At 39.4% G+C, this 17,077-nt stretch overlaps 1 protein-coding gene across 2 annotated transcripts in view; it reads right to left on the bottom strand.

Annotated features, from left to right (window-relative positions):
• Positions 1 to 14,557, bottom strand: part of CACNB4 (calcium voltage-gated channel auxiliary subunit beta 4) — a 351,173-nt gene extending 336,616 nt beyond the window's left edge. The window contains exons 1-2 of one of the 2 annotated variants that reach the window (XM_043992572.1): positions 14,324 to 14,557; positions 13,711 to 13,794 (exon numbers count right to left, since the gene is read on the bottom strand). In XM_043992572.1, the coding sequence (XP_043848507.1) occupies positions 13,711 to 13,794; positions 14,324 to 14,404 (165 nt within the window). In that variant the 5' untranslated portion in view covers positions 14,405 to 14,557. Of the gene's footprint in view, positions 1 to 13,710; positions 13,795 to 14,032; positions 14,252 to 14,323 lie in introns of those variants that run through there. The other variant, XM_043992573.1, reaches the window with a different exon arrangement.
• Between the last annotated feature and the right edge of the window lie 2,520 nt (positions 14,558 to 17,077).

Below are 17,077 nucleotides of genomic sequence, written 5' to 3'. Positions count from 1 at the left end.
CCTTTGCAACTAGCATAGGTCCTTCTGTAAAATCTTCACATAGAAGCAATCAAATAGCTCAAGGTACTCCTTTAGGTCTCTTGACATTGTATAGTATTAAGGGAAAAACCGCAACAATCTGCTCTGTCATTTTTTTAATCTCAAAGATCAAAGTCTGTTATATAAACTTCTCTCTATATAGGTCTGGATCAGTTTGCTCAGCTAGTTACTGTAAATACGATGCTAATAAGGCCAAGGTCACAGGCTTCATTTCTACAGTGGTCAGATAGCTGGGCACATAGGGGAAGAAAAGAAAAACTGTTTCACAGGCAGACTGCAACCTAAACATCAGTTGGTTGTCTTGGTGATGTATTTATTTAAAATGTGGGACTAAGTGATGGAGATTCTAAAATTCTGTGACATCTACATTCAGAGCAGAAAGTGACTTCCCAGGCCAACTAGGTCAACCTATATCTGAAAAAGAATAGCCTCTATGACAGATCTAACAAAAGACCATCCAGTTTCTTCTTAAACTATAGGTGTGTTTAGTTATGGGAAAACATCTTAAAGCACGCAGACGATATAGAAATAAGTCAGCAGCACCATCTTCTGTATTAAAGTCTCCCCGTAATATATACTATATGTCAGAAACTCCATTAGAATAAAATACTGGGTAGGTTTGGTTCTAAAAGTGTTTATATTTATTCAATTTTTCAATGATTTTTTTTAAAAAATGGCAATTCTAGAAACCAAAGGGATGTCCTTCAGTTGGGAAATGGCTAAACAAGTTTTGGTATATGATAGTAATGGAATATTATTGTGCTATAAGAGATGACAAGGAGAATGATTTCAGAAAAACCTGGAAAGACTTGCATGAACTGATGCATAGTGGAGTGAACAGAACCAGGAGAGCATTGTACAAAATAACAACAATATTGTTCGATGAAGAAATATGAAAGACTTAGCTATTCTTATCAATACAATGATCCAAGCAATCCCAAAGGAGTAATGATGAAGCAAACTATCTACCCTCCAGAGAAAGAGCTGATATTTAATGAACACAGACTGAAACATGATATTTTTTCAGTTTGATAATATTTTTTTCCAATTACATATAAAGATTGTTTTCGACATTCATTTTTATAAGATTTTGAACTCCAAATTTTTCAGGTTATACATTATAATCATGCTATACATATTTCCATATTAGTCATGCTGTAAAAGAAGAATCAGAACAAAAGGGAAAAACCACAAGGAAGAAAAGACGACAGCAACAAATAAAGTGAAAATCGTATGCTTCGATCTGCATTCAGACTCCATAGTTCTTTTTCTGGAGGTATAGAGCATTTTCCATCATGAGTCTTTTGGAATTGCCTTGGATCACTGTATTGCTGAGAAGAGCTAAGTCTATCACAGTTGATCATCATACTGCTGTTACTGTGTACAATGTTCTCCTGGTTCTGCTCACTTCACTCACCATAAGTTCATGTAAGTCTTTCCAGGTTTCTCTGAAATCCTCCTGTTCATCATTTTTTTTTTTTTTTTTTTTGGCGCAGGGCAATTGGGGCTAAATGACTTGCCCAGGGTCACACAGCTAGTAAGTGTTAAGTGTCTGAGGCCAGATTTGAACTCAGGTCCTCCTCAATCCAGGGCCAGTGCTCTATCCACTGCGCCATCTAGCTGCCCCAATCTAAATCGCCTTCTATTCAATTCTTTTTTTTTTTTTTTTTTGTGAGGCAACTGGGGTTATGTGACTTGCCTCAGGGTCACACAGCTAGTAAGTGTTAAGCATCTGAGGACAGATTTGAACTCAGGTACTCCTGAATCCAGGGCTGGTGCCTTATCCCACTGCACCATCTAGCTGCCCCCTGCTCATCATTTCTTACAGCACAATAGTATTCCACTACATTCATATACCACAACTTGTATAGCCATTGCCCAAATGATGGGCATTCCCATAATTTCGAATTCTTTTCCACCACAAAGAGAGCTGCTATAAATATTTTTGTACATATGGGTCCTTTTCCTTCTTCTATGATCTCTTTGGGATACAGATCTAGTAGTGGTATTTCTGGGTCAAAGGATATGCACAGTTCCATAGCCCTTTGGGCATAGTTCCAAACTGCTCTCCAGAATGGCTGGATCAATTCACAACTCCACCAACAAATGTATTAGTGTTCCAATTTTCCCACATCTCCAACATTTATCATTTTCCTTTTTTTTATATTAGCCAATCTGATAGTGTGAAGTGGTACCTCAAGAGTTGTTTTAATTTGCATTTCTCTAATCAATAGTGATTTAGAACATTTTTTCATATGACTATAGATAGCTTTAATGTATTTATATCGAAACTGCCTATTCATATCCTTTGACCATTTCTCAACTGGGGAATGACTTGTATTCTTATAAATTATATTCAGTTCTCCATATATTTGAGAAATGAGGCCTTTATCAGAAACCCTGGCTGTAAAAATTGCTTTCCAGCTTTCTGATTTCCTTCTAATCTTGGTTGCATTGGTTTTGTTTTGTGTAAAAACTTTTTAATTTAATGTAATCAAAATTATCCATTTTGCACTTCATAATGTTCTCTACTTCATCTTTGATCATAAATTCTTCCCCTCAAAATAGATAGATAGATAAATAAATGAATTAATGAATGATTAAATAAATTAATGAATAGATAGATAGATAGAAAAATGAATGAATGAATAAATGAATAGATTCTTCCCCTCTCCATAGATCTGACAGGTACACTAGTCCTTCCTCTCCTAATTTGCCTATGCTATCACCCTTTATGTCTAAACCATGTAGCCATTTTGACCTTATTTTGGTATATGGTATAAGATGTTGGTCTATGCCTAGGTTCTGCCATACTATTTTTCATTTTCCCAGCAGTTTTTGTCAATATAGTGAGTTCTTATCCCATAAGCTAGAGTCTTTGGGTTTATCAAACAGTAGATTACTATAGACATTTACTATTGTCTTGTGTGCCTAACCTATTCCACTGATCCACCACTCTATTTTTTAGCCATTACCAAATTCTGATGATTGCAGCTTTATAAAATAGTTTTACATCTGGTACAAGTAGGCTCCCTTACTTTGCATTTTTTTTCATTAATTCCCTTGATATTCTTGACCTTTTGTTCTTCCAGGTGAATTTTTAAACTATTTTTTTCTAGCCCTATAAAATAACTTTTGGTAATTTGATTGGTTTGGCACTGAATAAGTAAATTAATTTTGGTAGAATTGCCATCTTTATTATATTAGTTTGGCCTATCCATGAGCATTGATATTTTTTCAATTGTTTATATCTAATTTTATTTGTGTAAAAAGTGTTTTGTAATTGAGTTCATGTAACATGTTTGTTGAATAATTGTTCCAAGTAAGTTCCTCAACCCCATAAAAAGTGATTACCATTAGGAAAAAGTCACCTTTTTAAAAAGTGATTTGTTCTTTTTAAAATTATTATTATTTTTATTTAGAATTTTACCCAAAGGGAAAAAGTCACTTTCAGCAACCTTGGGCTGCATAATCTTCCTGCATTCCCTCCTCCCTCACAATTCTTTTACTTTTTTTTTCCCCAGGGCAATGAGGGTTAAGTGACTTGCCCAGGGTCACACAGCTAGTACGGGTCAAGTGTCTGAGGTCGAATATGAACTCAGGTCCTCCTCAGTCCAGGGCTGGTGCTTTATCCACTGCACCACCTAGCTGCCTCCAATTCTTTTACTTTTATAGGACAGTATAACTAGCTTCATGACCTACCATTTCTCCCACTATAGAAATCTGTTTGGTTTTGGGGGGGAAATTATGCATAGCTATCTCTTGATAACTCCCTTCTTCTCATTCCTCACAGTTGCCTGCTTCAAACCTTTTCCCTCCTCAAGCTTTCAACCCATCTTTCCTCCCATATCCCCTCCTACTTCACAGAGGAGATGGAAGTTATTAACAACATCTCCATCAATTTCTCTCCACACACTCCTCAACATTTCTTCATTCCATTACCCATTGTCTCCTCCTCCTTCTTGTCTCTGAGGAAGAAATATCTCTCTGTTCCTGGCTATCTCTTCTTTTGATCCCATGCTTTCCTTCCTCTTCTAGAGTCTTCCTTCAGCCACCATCTTCTCTCCTAGATGTTCAATTTCTCTTCTGATGACTCCTACATATACGGCCCTCCTATATTGTAAAAAAGCTTTTCCTCAACCTTTTTACTTCCATTCAGCTATCATCTCATATCTCTCCTATTCCCCTTAAAAAAAAAGTGGTCTATGCATGATGCCTCCACTTTCTCCCCAACCCCTTCATCAGTCATTACAATCAGTCCTCCATCCCCACCATTCTTACTGAAAATCTTCTCTCAGAGGTTACCAATGCCTCCCAAAATCTGACATTGTTAACTACTCCCTTCTTCAGCTTCTGGAGACACCACATTTTCCTGGTTCTCTGTCTCTTTTGTTAGCTCTTCTTTCTCTCTGTAGCCTCTTAAAACACGTGGCCTCCAAAACTTTGTCCTTATGTTTGGATCTGGTCTTGCTATTCCCCTATTCAGAATCTATCAGAGATTCCCCATTCTTAGCCTGGCATTCAAAGCCCTCCACAAGCTAATTCTACTTACCTTCCAGAATTCTCTACACTGCTCCCCTCTACTCTTACATGCACTCTACATTTTAGTCAAATACAGTGCCTTCCTATACCTATGTACCTGAGCTCCTTTTGTAGCCCCATGCCTTGACTGTGCTGTTCCCTATCCCAGGAATGATGTGCTCCTATCCCAACTTGTTAAACCACTACTTGTGAAATCCCACCTTCTCCATTCTGAAACCTTTCTTAATTTCCCCAATAATGACTGCTCCTAGTCAGCTCTCACTCAGCACGTCTTGTGTGCACTTTTCAGTTACGATTTTCTCTTATCTGTTTGAAGGTAAGGATCTTTTGTCATCTAAATTTTGCATCTCACCCAACATTGTTATCAGCAAGTCAGATTGGAGCCATTTTTGCTCAATTTGCCACACTTTTTATGTCTCTCTCTCTCTCTTTTTTTTTTTTGGTGAGGCAATTGGGGTTAAGTGACTTGCCCAGGGTCACACAGCTAGTAAGTGTCAAGGGTCTGAGGCCAGATTTGAACTCAGGTCCTCCTGAATCCAGGGCCAGTGCTCTATCCACTGAGCCACCTAGCTGCCCCAATTTGCCACACTTTTTATTTCAGTTTGTATTTGTCACTTAATCTACTATCCAAATTTGATACTACCCCACTTTTTCTTCAACCAATGCCACTGTACTTTCCAGAACCTATCACGGATGGACATATCTGGCCTACCCCAAATTACCTCACCTTCAGTTAAGCAAAGCATTATTAAACCCATTTTACAAATAAGAAACTGAGGCCCATGGTCCTCTGATATTTCGATAAACATTAAATACTTATTATGAACAGGGTACCATGTTAGGAGCTAGGGATTATACAAAATTTAGATGTCAGAGTCTCTTCCCTCAAGAAGCTTATGTTCTAGTAGGTGGATAAAATACAAACACATAAGAATGCATTATAGGTACATTATAGAAATTCAAAACAAAGTGCTTCACACAGGCAGCCTGAGGGGGAAACTTGTTACTAAAAAGGCAGATTACAAAAGGTTTCACAGATAAAGTGGTAGCATTTAAGTAGGATTTTAAATGATGGATGAAAACTCAACAGTCAAATAGGAAAGGGAAGACATTCCAGACAAAAAGGAAAAAATAAAGTCAAACATTCATCCAAGGTCAAACAACTAGTCAAGGGGAATTTAAATCTAAGTCTCTTGCCTCATAAATAAATGGTATAAATCTCAGTATATGCCATGTATGAAACCAGTTTTTAGTCACTTGCCACCAATAGTCATTTTGACCTGCCCACTTTGCCCCTTGCTAAATTTATACTAATCAAAATGTGTGTATGCACCTTATTAAAATAAACGGGTTGTTTGAGGATTTTGAGAACTTTGCACTTAAGTCTCCTGCCTTCCAAAGCAAATGTATTTCCTCTCATCCTCATAAACCTTTATGCATTGCTATTTTCTTTTCACTTACATATAATATATATGCATATATATTTAAAAGCACTTCTGAAAGTGGTTAAACAGAAACATTGCCATAACTATCAACACTGAGAAGATTAAAGTTTACTGTTTCTTGCTACACTTGGATTATCTGAGAAAAATGCATATTCTTTTTAAAACTGTTTGAAAATGACTTTCTATTTAACAGTTAATTTAGCTATAATCCTAGAAAAGAATACCATCACCAAAGAGAGGAAGATATTAAGCAAGAAAAAGAAAACAAGATAGTGAATGTTGTGTTTCATGAAAAATCATCATAGTTTAATTACAGTCTTCAATAGCTTGGTTAGTTATCATGGCTCGAACCTAATCATTGCCTCCACTTTAAGCACTCATACAGAAAATCTCATCAATCTATACTCTAATAACCCACAATTTGTTTTAATTTGGACAGAGGTTACACTGAAGTTGATTTTGCTATGTGTAAGTAAATGAATTTAAAAGATTTCAAGGGATCACAAGTAATCCATTTAGAACAAACTTTTCATTTATATTAGAAGTACCATGTACATAGAAATAAATATCATGATTATTATCTATTCATTACAGCAGGTCCCCAAAATGTACTAGTTTCAAGCATTTTGTCACTCTAAGTACTTGAAAGCAAATATATATATATATGTATTTTTTATTTTAATAATTTTAAAATACTAGCTTTTCTTACTTCAGATTTACCTTTCCCTGGGGCAGATAGGTGATACAGTGGATAAAGCACCAGCCCTGATTTCAGGAGGACCTGAGTTCAAATCTGGCCTAAGACACTTGACACTTACTAGCTGTGTGACCCTGGGCAAGTCACTTAACCCTCATTGCCCCGCAAAAAAAAACAAACAAAAAAACAGATTTACTTTTCCCATAGTTACTATGAGCTTAGTTCAAATTAGTGGGATTTTACTGTACTTCATGGCTAAAGGAGAGACTACATTACATTTCCAAGGTTATGGCAGAATCTTCTTGGCTCACTGGTTTCCTATCCATAAAAATACTAGTACAACCAAGTATTTATAGGCCAAAAAAACCCCAAAAAGGACCCAGATGAGTAAATCAGTTTTGTTTGTGTGGGAAGATACTGGGGATTGTATCCAAGCTCCTGCTGAGATTTAACACTTTAGTACATTCTCATTTGGGAAGAACATTGTGGGGGAGGGGGTTGGGAATTGAAGGAGGAATGAAGAAATCACTGCTCTTATGCTGAGAGATGGGAATGTGCCACTGCCCTCTACACACTGGTAAAGTACCCTATTCTCTTTCATCAGCAATGAGGAAACCATGTCCCACCATCTCTCAGAATGTTCAAAACCTTGGGAAATTGTGTAGGTCTAATGATAGGGAAGAATAGACTCCATGCCCTGTGCTCCCCAGGCATCTGTTAGAGTCTAGGGGAGCTTGCAATATATGATCCATTGTTTGTCTTTCACCTCTGATGTTCTAGCCTGGGACCAGGAAATAGCCAAGCCCTCAGAGGGTGCTTTTGGTTGCCATTTCCTGCTCATCAGAGCCTAAAAGACAGGCATAACTCCCAACTAATTGTATTCAGATCCAAAGCATTGGGTTACCACAAGTACCAGCTCTACTGAATGGTTTTAGCCATCTAGGTTACTTTATTTTTCTGGGCCTTTTTTCTCTCTCAAGAACATGGGACATATCTGTCCTCTGCTATATAAGGACCGTGTAAAGACAATTTAGACTTAGGGGAAAGTATTTTGAACTGTTTAGAGGCAAGGCCCTGTGCAAAACTTGAGGAAATTTCATCTTTTAATTTTAAAGCTACTTCTCATAATTTATCTAAAATGATATAAACTTATGTCAGAATTGGTCTTACATACCAAAACACCAGAAGAAGGGAAATAAGAGGGTGGGAAGGAGATGTAATGTTCTATACTAGAGTGCTAGAAGTCAGGTTTTTCACTCAATTGTCTCCTGCAAATCAATAGGATTTACTGAACTCAAAAGGACAGGAAAATGGGCTCAGAGTTAGGCTAAAATTACTGCCTGCCCAGTAACTGGATTTCTGAATCATAAGTTTCCTACTTTCAGCTAATTCTATTCAGGTCTAATAGTAAGACTGCAAGTATATCTTGCCAAAGAGAGTGTTTTCTCACACCATCACGGCTCAATTTGGGAAGAGGTGTGCTGTAGAGAATTTGGAGAGGAAGCTAACATAAACCTCTCCTAGAAGTTCATTCACCAGGTTGCACCACTCTGAGAAAAAGGAACTCAAAAGTCACATTGAAGTTATATTTATAGATGGAGTAAAAACTTCCAGCCCTGCTAATGGAAATGAATCATTAAAATGTTCCACTGATTTACAATCTTTAAATGACTGTCAAAGAAAATTTAAAAATACATACATCCATATATGAACTTCTGAAATGAGAGGCTAAATGACTTGCCCAAATGAATCATAGGTTGAACGAGGTACACTTTTGATTATGCAATCAACGTTGAGTCCTCTAGAACAACCATCTAAATTAATACATTCCCAGGCCTAATTTTAATAAGCTCCATCTCTCTTTTCTATTTTCTTTTGATTAGTTTGTGTATGTGATTATTTAAGAAGAATTTAAGCAGCGTGGAAGAGAAAGAATTACACCTGGGGGGTCAAGAGACCCAAGGCCTTATCCTTGCTATGTCTTGAATGATCCAATTATGGTATCTTGAATAAATCATTCCACATCTCCAGAACTCAGTTTCCTCATTTGAGTTTGAAGTAGATGATCTCTATCATTCCTTCCAGCTCTAGTTTTAGCCAAGAAACTTGTCTGCAATAATGAACCAAAATAACAGCACATAAGGATTCTGTGCCTTAATTGTATATTAGGAATTGACCTGGATATCAAATTCTACTGACCAGAAGAGATGGGCGCATCCAGTCTCATTGTGTTCTGACAAAGCTAGGTATATACTAGATTGTGCTCTGCTCAGTGAACCAAGTATAACTGATTGACTATCCTTAAGTCTTCCTAATCTGAGCCAGCTTCTCAGAGAACTCAACTTCTCCTAGAAGTCATAGGGGAGGCCCTATTCAGTTCAATAAACATTTATTAGGTGCCTACTTTATGCCAGACACTGTGCTAAGTGCTGGGGATATAAAAAGGCAAAAGATAGACCCTGCCCTTAAGGAGCTTACAATCTAATGACATTTATCTTTTACTATGGCCTAAACTTTCAAGACAGCATATTTCCTGCAGCCTCCTGACCCCTGAGCATGTTGACATCATGATTTCAAATATCTACTGCATTCAATTCCATCTGCAAATGCAAATGGGCACTTGGATCTGGCTGGCATCCACTCCCTCTTTCTATTCTTACCCTTTTCATCACATGCTTCAGATCACAAGAGTGGTCTACCAAGGTTTATTTATAAGGGATAAGAGATCATACATATTCAGGAGCATTATACCAGCATAAGATAATTGGAAGTTAAAAAAAAAAAACCTTAACCCCAAATAAGGTGACACTGAAAATTTTCTAATGTATTCTATTCAATTAACTGCATTTCTTCAGGATTAAGTTGGTCTATGATTATCACCAAGGAAGGAGCCCCCAAAGAACAATCTGGCTCCTTCACAAACCATGGAAAAATAGTGTCTTCTAGCCTCCAAATTTGAGGTTCACCTGACCCCAGTGCTCAAAATTGGATTAAGTGGTCCATTATAAAATCCCAGTCTGTTAGTTAATTAGGAAGCCTAATTTCACTGCTGGGTTTTTGTTTTTCTACCCATATTATTATATCATTACTAACTGGTTAGCCTCTTGGAGTAGGGGAGAAAATAGATTTTTTTAAAATCAGACACTATTAAAGTTTATCCTTTGACAACATAACCTATAAACAAAAAGACAACAATTTAGAGTGAGAGGACCTAGTCTTGGGTTTCAGATTCACTACTTTCTCCCTATATAACTTGAGTCAAGTCATTTCACTCCAAATTGTGGTGGTGGTTTGGTTTTTTTTAAGATCATGGGAGAAATGTTTATGTAATGACTTCCACTTTGAGAGAGAGGAGTGTTACAACCAAAACTCAGCAACTTAATCAGCTGGCCTCATTATAGATCAATATTTTCCCCCCTCCCCTCACCCTATTCAAAGGTCCAGTCAAATTGGTCTTCTCATATGTGTGACACCTAAAAAAAGGTCTCTTTTTGAGACCAGGAATTACTTCTTTTTTTTTTGTCTTTGAATTCCCAGCACTTAACACAGTACCTGGCATATAGTAGGTGCTTAATAAATGTTTACTGATTGATTGTTGCATAGTAAGTACTTTTAAAAAATCCTTGCTGATTGACTATCACATTTCTTAGCCTTTAAAACAAGGCAGTTAAGCTTGCTGACCTCAAAGGTCCCTTCCAATTCCAAATCCTATGATCTTTCTATCATACCTAGATCACAGAATCAGAATGCTGGAAGAATTCTTGAGAGTAAACAAATTAATTTTTCTGTGTCTAGGTAACACAATATAACCTATTTCAAAGGATTTCCAGGAAAAAATTCTACAGCCTCCACTAGAAACCCAGTGTTAATATCTGACAAACCTCTTGTCAGAAAACCCCACTTTATTGAAAATAATTTTAATCCATCCTTCTGTAATTTGATCATTTCCAAGTGTTAAAGTATAGTTGAAGATCATTATATTAAGTAACCCTTTCATGGTTCTCTCCCATAGGCTGAACAAAACTAGTCCTCCTGACATTTGCTGAAAGAAACCCTTTTGGAAGCTTTCTTTTGGATTCTCTTGAAAGATTCTTCTTGAAAGAAAGCTACTCCCAAATTCCTGAACTCACAGTTGCCTCCTGGTGTTCTCACAAAACAGGAAACAAGGTCAATGTTACCTTAGGGAATGTGGGAAGCCACACTCATGAGACGCTACAAAAACTAAAAGATAGTTACTGCAAGTCCTTGAATGTTTTCAGGCCTCGGTACAGCACATACGATATACACTCACACACTTTGTTTTTACAACAGGCATAAGAAGAGAGATTTAAGATTTGATGAGGGCTTCCCAACAGGTAATCTCAACTTCATCCCCAAAAGGTCATTCTCCATTGCTCACTGCCAACCCCATTCTCTCAGCTGTGAACTGGATCGAACTTAAAGGAGACACAACTGAATAGCTCTCTAGATGGAAGCACAGACTATATAGGTTCTATGCTGATTTTGATCATACTGTAGCATCCTGAGCTCTTCAGAGGAAAATTACTTCATAAGCCAAAAAGACCCAAGGCAAAGCAGGAAGAATTGTTGTTTTCACCATTAACATGGTGCAGATTACCCAAAATTCATGGAATTTACATAATAGATCTTCCAGTGTATCAACAATTCAAATATTAAGAATTCAATCATTCAACAAATGTATTAAAGTGACTAAAATGTCCTAGTGTAGAGTCTCCTAATAAGATTTGGTAGGGCCACTGTTCAATTTCATCCCATAATGTCAAGGCAAATTCATGTTACCACTTTTGGTCTCTTCTGAAGAAAAATGAAATTTCTCAGCTTTGTGAAGCCATTTTGGTAGGCACAGCTATGCTGTGCAGAAAATAAACAGGAAGAATGTATAAGTAATCTCTTTTGTGAACCAAGTTTTCTATTTTTTTCTTGCTTTTCTAAGCTAACGAATTTTCTAGATTTAAAAGAGTCCATTTTATTAAATTGACAAAGTCTTTTCCTGGAAAGATATCTGAAATATTTTTGACAAAGATGTATATCAGATGAAATTAGCCTGAAAATATTTGACGTGCAGCAGTTTGGGTTTTTTTTTAATAAACTTGGGGAAGAAAACCAGAATCGGAGAAAGAATATTGATCTTTGTGCTATAACCAGCAGCTTGCAATAAAAGAGTGAAGTCAAGATACAGATAAAAAGGAAAGTTTGAGCCAAATTGTTCATGGGATGCCATGGTAATATGAAAAGAGGTATCACTGATGTATAATTAGGGCTTCCAACAGTTTGCATCAATAAAACACTCCTAAAAATAGGCATCTACAAAATAAATACCAGAAAGCACCAACATATTTTCAATGCTCAGATTCTTTTCAAAGATGAACATTTATGTGTTTTATAAATAAATGGTGAAAATGGGAAAATATATAATCGAATACAAAATGTATTTACCTACTGGGGACACATAATGCACACCTAATGCTTAAAGAATGGTGGAGTGATAAAACCTCTGTTTCTGAGAAAGCTGAAGCATTACATTAAATAATACATTAAGCAAACATTAAGTAATCTGTAAATAAGCCTCAAACATGAGCTCTCCATTTGATTTTTTTAATCTCAGATTCATGCAATGTTAATTAGCCACCTTCAATTTGGGGCTAATTTAAAAAAAATAAATCTACTGACAATCAGAAGTTAGAAACACATCACACAAGAAACTGAGTGACCAGTGGGAAATGTAACTTCCCAAGGTCACAGGAGCAATCCACAGCAGAGCAGGGGATAAAGAGCCTCCTAGTGCTGATGACCAGATCCCTGCAGTAACCCCAGAGCAAACACCATGAAAGCCGCTATAAGGGAGTCAAGGTGACTCACCTTTTCATGGTCTCTTCAAAAATGTGGCATCCCTAGAGTGTTTCATTTGCCACACAATTATAGCAAAAAATGAATATAATTTGACAGTTCACCAAAGTCAAAACTCTCTAAGCATTCCTTGTTTCCTGGCAATAAGAAATATAATCGACACACTCCATATTCAAATTCCAAAAAACAAGAAGTACTACTAGAAACCTTAATCAGTAAGATAACTGTCCATCAGATTTCTCCTACTACAATTTTATCCAGAGCTGAAAACCCTTTTTCAAATGAAGGGAAGCAATGAAGCTTTCCTAAACTGAGAACGAACTTTTAAGAAAATTAGTTTCTCTGGTTCTCCCTCATGAACCAGGTTAAGTGGTCTAAATGAGACACCCCACACACACAGGCACACAAAAACACTCCACCCTCAGCATCCCAGATGACGGTCTGTGACCCAAATCAGAAAAGGTCCCTATCCACAACTGTTTTCAGAATGGCGAGGGAGGCCACATCTTCCGAAGATGCTTTTCCAAATCCAAGGGAAGACAACCGACTCTCTTCTAGTTATGGGGTTCATGATCCCCCAAACAAATTCAATTTCGTTCCTTCCAGAGTCTTTGAGCTCTTTCCCTATCCGCACACAAACTAACTCTAGTGTGGAACAAATACACTTCCCGGATTAAAGACATTCTCCCCCGAAACCATGAGACAAGAATTGGACTGGGGAGAGGAGTGAGGAGGGGGGAGACTGAGTCTCAGAAGGTGGAAAGAAAAGTTCCAAAAGCAAAGCCTTAAAGAAGCAACTAGCCCCAGCCCCAGGTGGGCGTGTGTTTGTGTTGTCTGCTTGGGGGGGCAGGAAGGACCGACAGCCGCCTTCTTACACGTGGAGGCGGCCGCGAGGTTTCCACTTCTGAACCCGCCCCCACCAGCTTGGGGAGCCCGGACTGCCTGGTCCAGGTGCACTGCTCCCTCTTTCTCCTCTTCTCTTTCCTTCTCTCTCCCTCCTCCTCCTCCTCCTTCTCCTTTGCTTCCCCCCTCCTCCTCCTCCTCTTCCCCTTTCTCTTCCTCCTCCTCCTTTCTCTCTCTCTCCTCCTCCTCTTCCTCCTTCCCGCTCCTTCTTCCTACCTGCCTAAGGATGAAACTGGTCGAAGTGGTACTGCCATCGGATCGTTTCAACCTGCTCCTCCGGGTCGTGGTGCCTCTGGCCACCTGAACTCGACAAGATAAGAGAAAAGAGGATGAGGACTTGGGGGAGGAAGGGGACCTGCGGCTAAGTGGCAGGGTCACAGGCCAAGGAGTGAGAGGGCTAACCACTCATCCAACCCGAATGAGCCCCAGGCAGCTCCCGGGTCCAAACCCCTGAACCCAAGTAGCCCCCCAAAACACACACACACACACACACACACACACACACACACACACGAAAAAAGGAGCCTCAAACACCCACCACATCCATTAACAAAGATTCGAAGGAGCTGGCTCAGGAGCTCCCAGCATCGGACAGGGGGGAAGCCAGCCGGCTCCTCTAGCTGGAGCGAGAGACTGAGAGAAGGAAAGGGAGGAGGAGGGACAGGAGAAGAGAGGGAGGGGAAAGAGAAAAAGGGGAGGAGGCAGAAGAGGAGGTAGGGAGCGGAGGCTGCTGCTGCTGCTGCTGCTGCTGCTGCTTCGCAGGGCTGAGGGTACTGCACGCCAAGAGGCAGATGGAGGTGGTTCCGAAAGCCTGCGAAGGAGGAGGTACCTGCGAGTCGGGGGAGTGCCGCCCGTCTGCAATCCCGTTCTTGGTGTAGGAGGAGGACGACGAAGATGAGAGCTGGGACATGGTTTAAAGCTGCATGGCCTGCCTACCCCTACTCACTCCTCTTTGGGTCCAGAGGGCTTGGCAGGGGCGAGGACTGAAGGGGAGGGCAGTGACTTCCCTCACCCCCCGGGCTCCTGGGCGCAGCGGCGGGCGGCAGCCGGAGCAGCCGCTGCTGCCAGCCTGCCTGCCTGCCTGCCCGCGGGGCGGATGGATGGCTGTGGCTCCCGCCTCCGGTGGTACTTTTGCACGAGCAGCACCTTAAAGCTACAGAATCACTTTCTCCCGCCGAGCCAGTCGGGCTCTGGTGAGAGTGGCACAAACTCTAGGCGCAATGTATTGGGAAGAGGGAGAAGGGGAAAAGGGTTTTATCAGGAATTTTGCTGTCCTGATCCTACAGAAAAAAAGGTTTAGATCCCCCTTACCCCCCCCCCCCACAACTGAGCTTTCCAGAAGATGGGGGGAGAGAAAGAGGGAGATAAAAATACTGCACAATTTTACATGAGAGACAAAGGAGACATAATTCATGAATCGGACTTAGAGATGGAGATTGCTGCAGTGTAGCACACAGTTGAGAGAGCAAAGGTGTGTGTGTGTGTGTGTGTGTGTGTGTGTGTGTAGTCTATTGTACAGAAAGTATAAAAGGGCAAGGGGAAAAGATTTCTCTGACTTCACTCATCAGCCTTTTCTGCTGATGCATGAATTTTTGTGTATTTGTGTGTGTTCTGACTATTTGATTTGTTTTGTTTTTGCAAACCTCACTTGTTAGCCAAGAGTCACTCACATATAGTAAGCAACAATGGAATAAGCTGCCAGCCCAAGCCTGTATGGGGAAGCCAACTCTGCATGAGATGGTGATGTCCTAGGAGTTTTGAAGGTCATGTTCAACCAGCTAGAGCAACCCTTGGCCACATGCCTTTATGTACAACATGCAGGGATGCCCGCTTTTCTGATGTGTGGAATTATCCAAAATGCACATGCACCCTTTAAGTGTCTGATTCTTGAATTAGTCCCCAAACCACAAAGAATTCTGCTTTACAATTAAAATGAAAATCACTGGAGGCGGAGACACGCTTAGCAACTGTGGGAAACAAGGAGATAAACTAGGGATGCTAATAGGAAAGAAAAGGAAAAAGTAACAGGAAGCCAGACATTTTGTAAGTGCTCTGTTTTCTCATAGACTTGCAAATCTATAAATATTACATAGGAAATCCATTAAAGCAGGCATAAGTAGCTCAAATCACTAACCTACTCCATCTTTGTTCTCATCGTTCACCTTGCCATCTGGGACTTCTTGATGGAATTACTGTTTCATCTTTTAACAATTATGTAGCTATGTTGATGGATCAAATCACACACATTATCTGTCTATTCCTATACCTACTACCCTTCTCTTACCTGAATAGTCAGAGCCACAGAATATCAGAGGTGTGAGGGAACCTTGTTGTGGTGGTTGTGCTAGCCTTTTGGTTGTGCCCAACTATTCCTGACCCCATTTAGGGTTTTCTTGGCAGAGATACTGGAGTGGTTTACCATTTCCTACTCCATCTCATTTTACAAATGAGGAAAGTGAAGTAGACATGGTTAAATGACTTGCCCAGGGTCACACAGCTAGTAAGTGTCTGCAGCCAGAACTGAACTCAGGAACATGAGTCATCCCAACTTCAGGCCTGGTATTCTGTCCATTGTGCCACCTAGCTGTCCCTAATTGGGGGTAGGGAGTGTTAGTACATGTTACAGAAAAGATAAAAGCCCAGAGAAGTTTAATGATTTATCCAAGGTTACAAAGCTAGTAAGTAAGTGGGAGAGCCAGAACTAGGACTCCAGCCTCCTTTAAAAAAAATTATATTTTCTCTTTGCATTACAGTAGGATTATTCAGTGACCCACAATTTCACCAATATAGTGTGATGGAGATTTGGTGAATGCTAAGGCATGTGCCAAATCATCATTACAATAATTGAGATGTGGATGGTGATTAACATGTATGAATGTGATTTCATTTATGGGAATCTTCTTGTGAGAAAACTCCTTCCATCAATACATATCACAGTCTTTGAGAGCTGTCTGAGTTACTGAAAGTTAAATGAGTCAGAGTCAGACAACCAGTATGTATGGCAGACAGATTTTCCTGGTTTAAGACCTTCTATACACTACTCCAAGCTACTTGTGTATACCCTGTGTGTGCCTATTTATTTTACTGTGTCCAACTATTTATTGAACTGTATTCGACTATTTATTGAATTGATCATAGTGATCAATTTCCTTTAGCACAAATCTAACCATGTCACTCTCCTACTCAATCAGCTCTGGTGGGTCCCAATTGCCTTTAGCATCAAACATAAGCTCCCCTATTTAGCTTTGAAAGCCTTTTACAACCTGGCCTCAGCCTACCTTTCCAGACTTTTTAGACATTTCTCCCCCTCTTTGATACCTCAAATAATCTGGATTTCTCTGTTCCTCACATCCAACACTCTTTTCATTTCTGTGACTTTTCAGTTGCCATTCCCCATGCCTGAAATGCCTTTCTCACTTCCACCTCAAAGAATCCTTTTTCTTTTAAGATTTAGCTCAAAAAAAAAATCATCTCAAGTATTACCTTCTACAAAGAAGTCCTCCTGACCTTCTCCCCAACTCCTAATACTTTCTCTCTAGACTACCTTATATTTAAACATTTTGCTTTTATTCTCTATGTATTT

The sequence above is a fragment of the Dromiciops gliroides genome, chromosome 3 (assembly GCF_019393635.1).
Source record: "Dromiciops gliroides isolate mDroGli1 chromosome 3, mDroGli1.pri, whole genome shotgun sequence".
NCBI lineage: Eukaryota > Metazoa > Chordata > Mammalia > Microbiotheria > Microbiotheriidae > Dromiciops > Dromiciops gliroides.
Note: the sequence above shows the minus strand (reverse complement) of the source record. Positions and strands in the feature narration are given on the sequence as shown.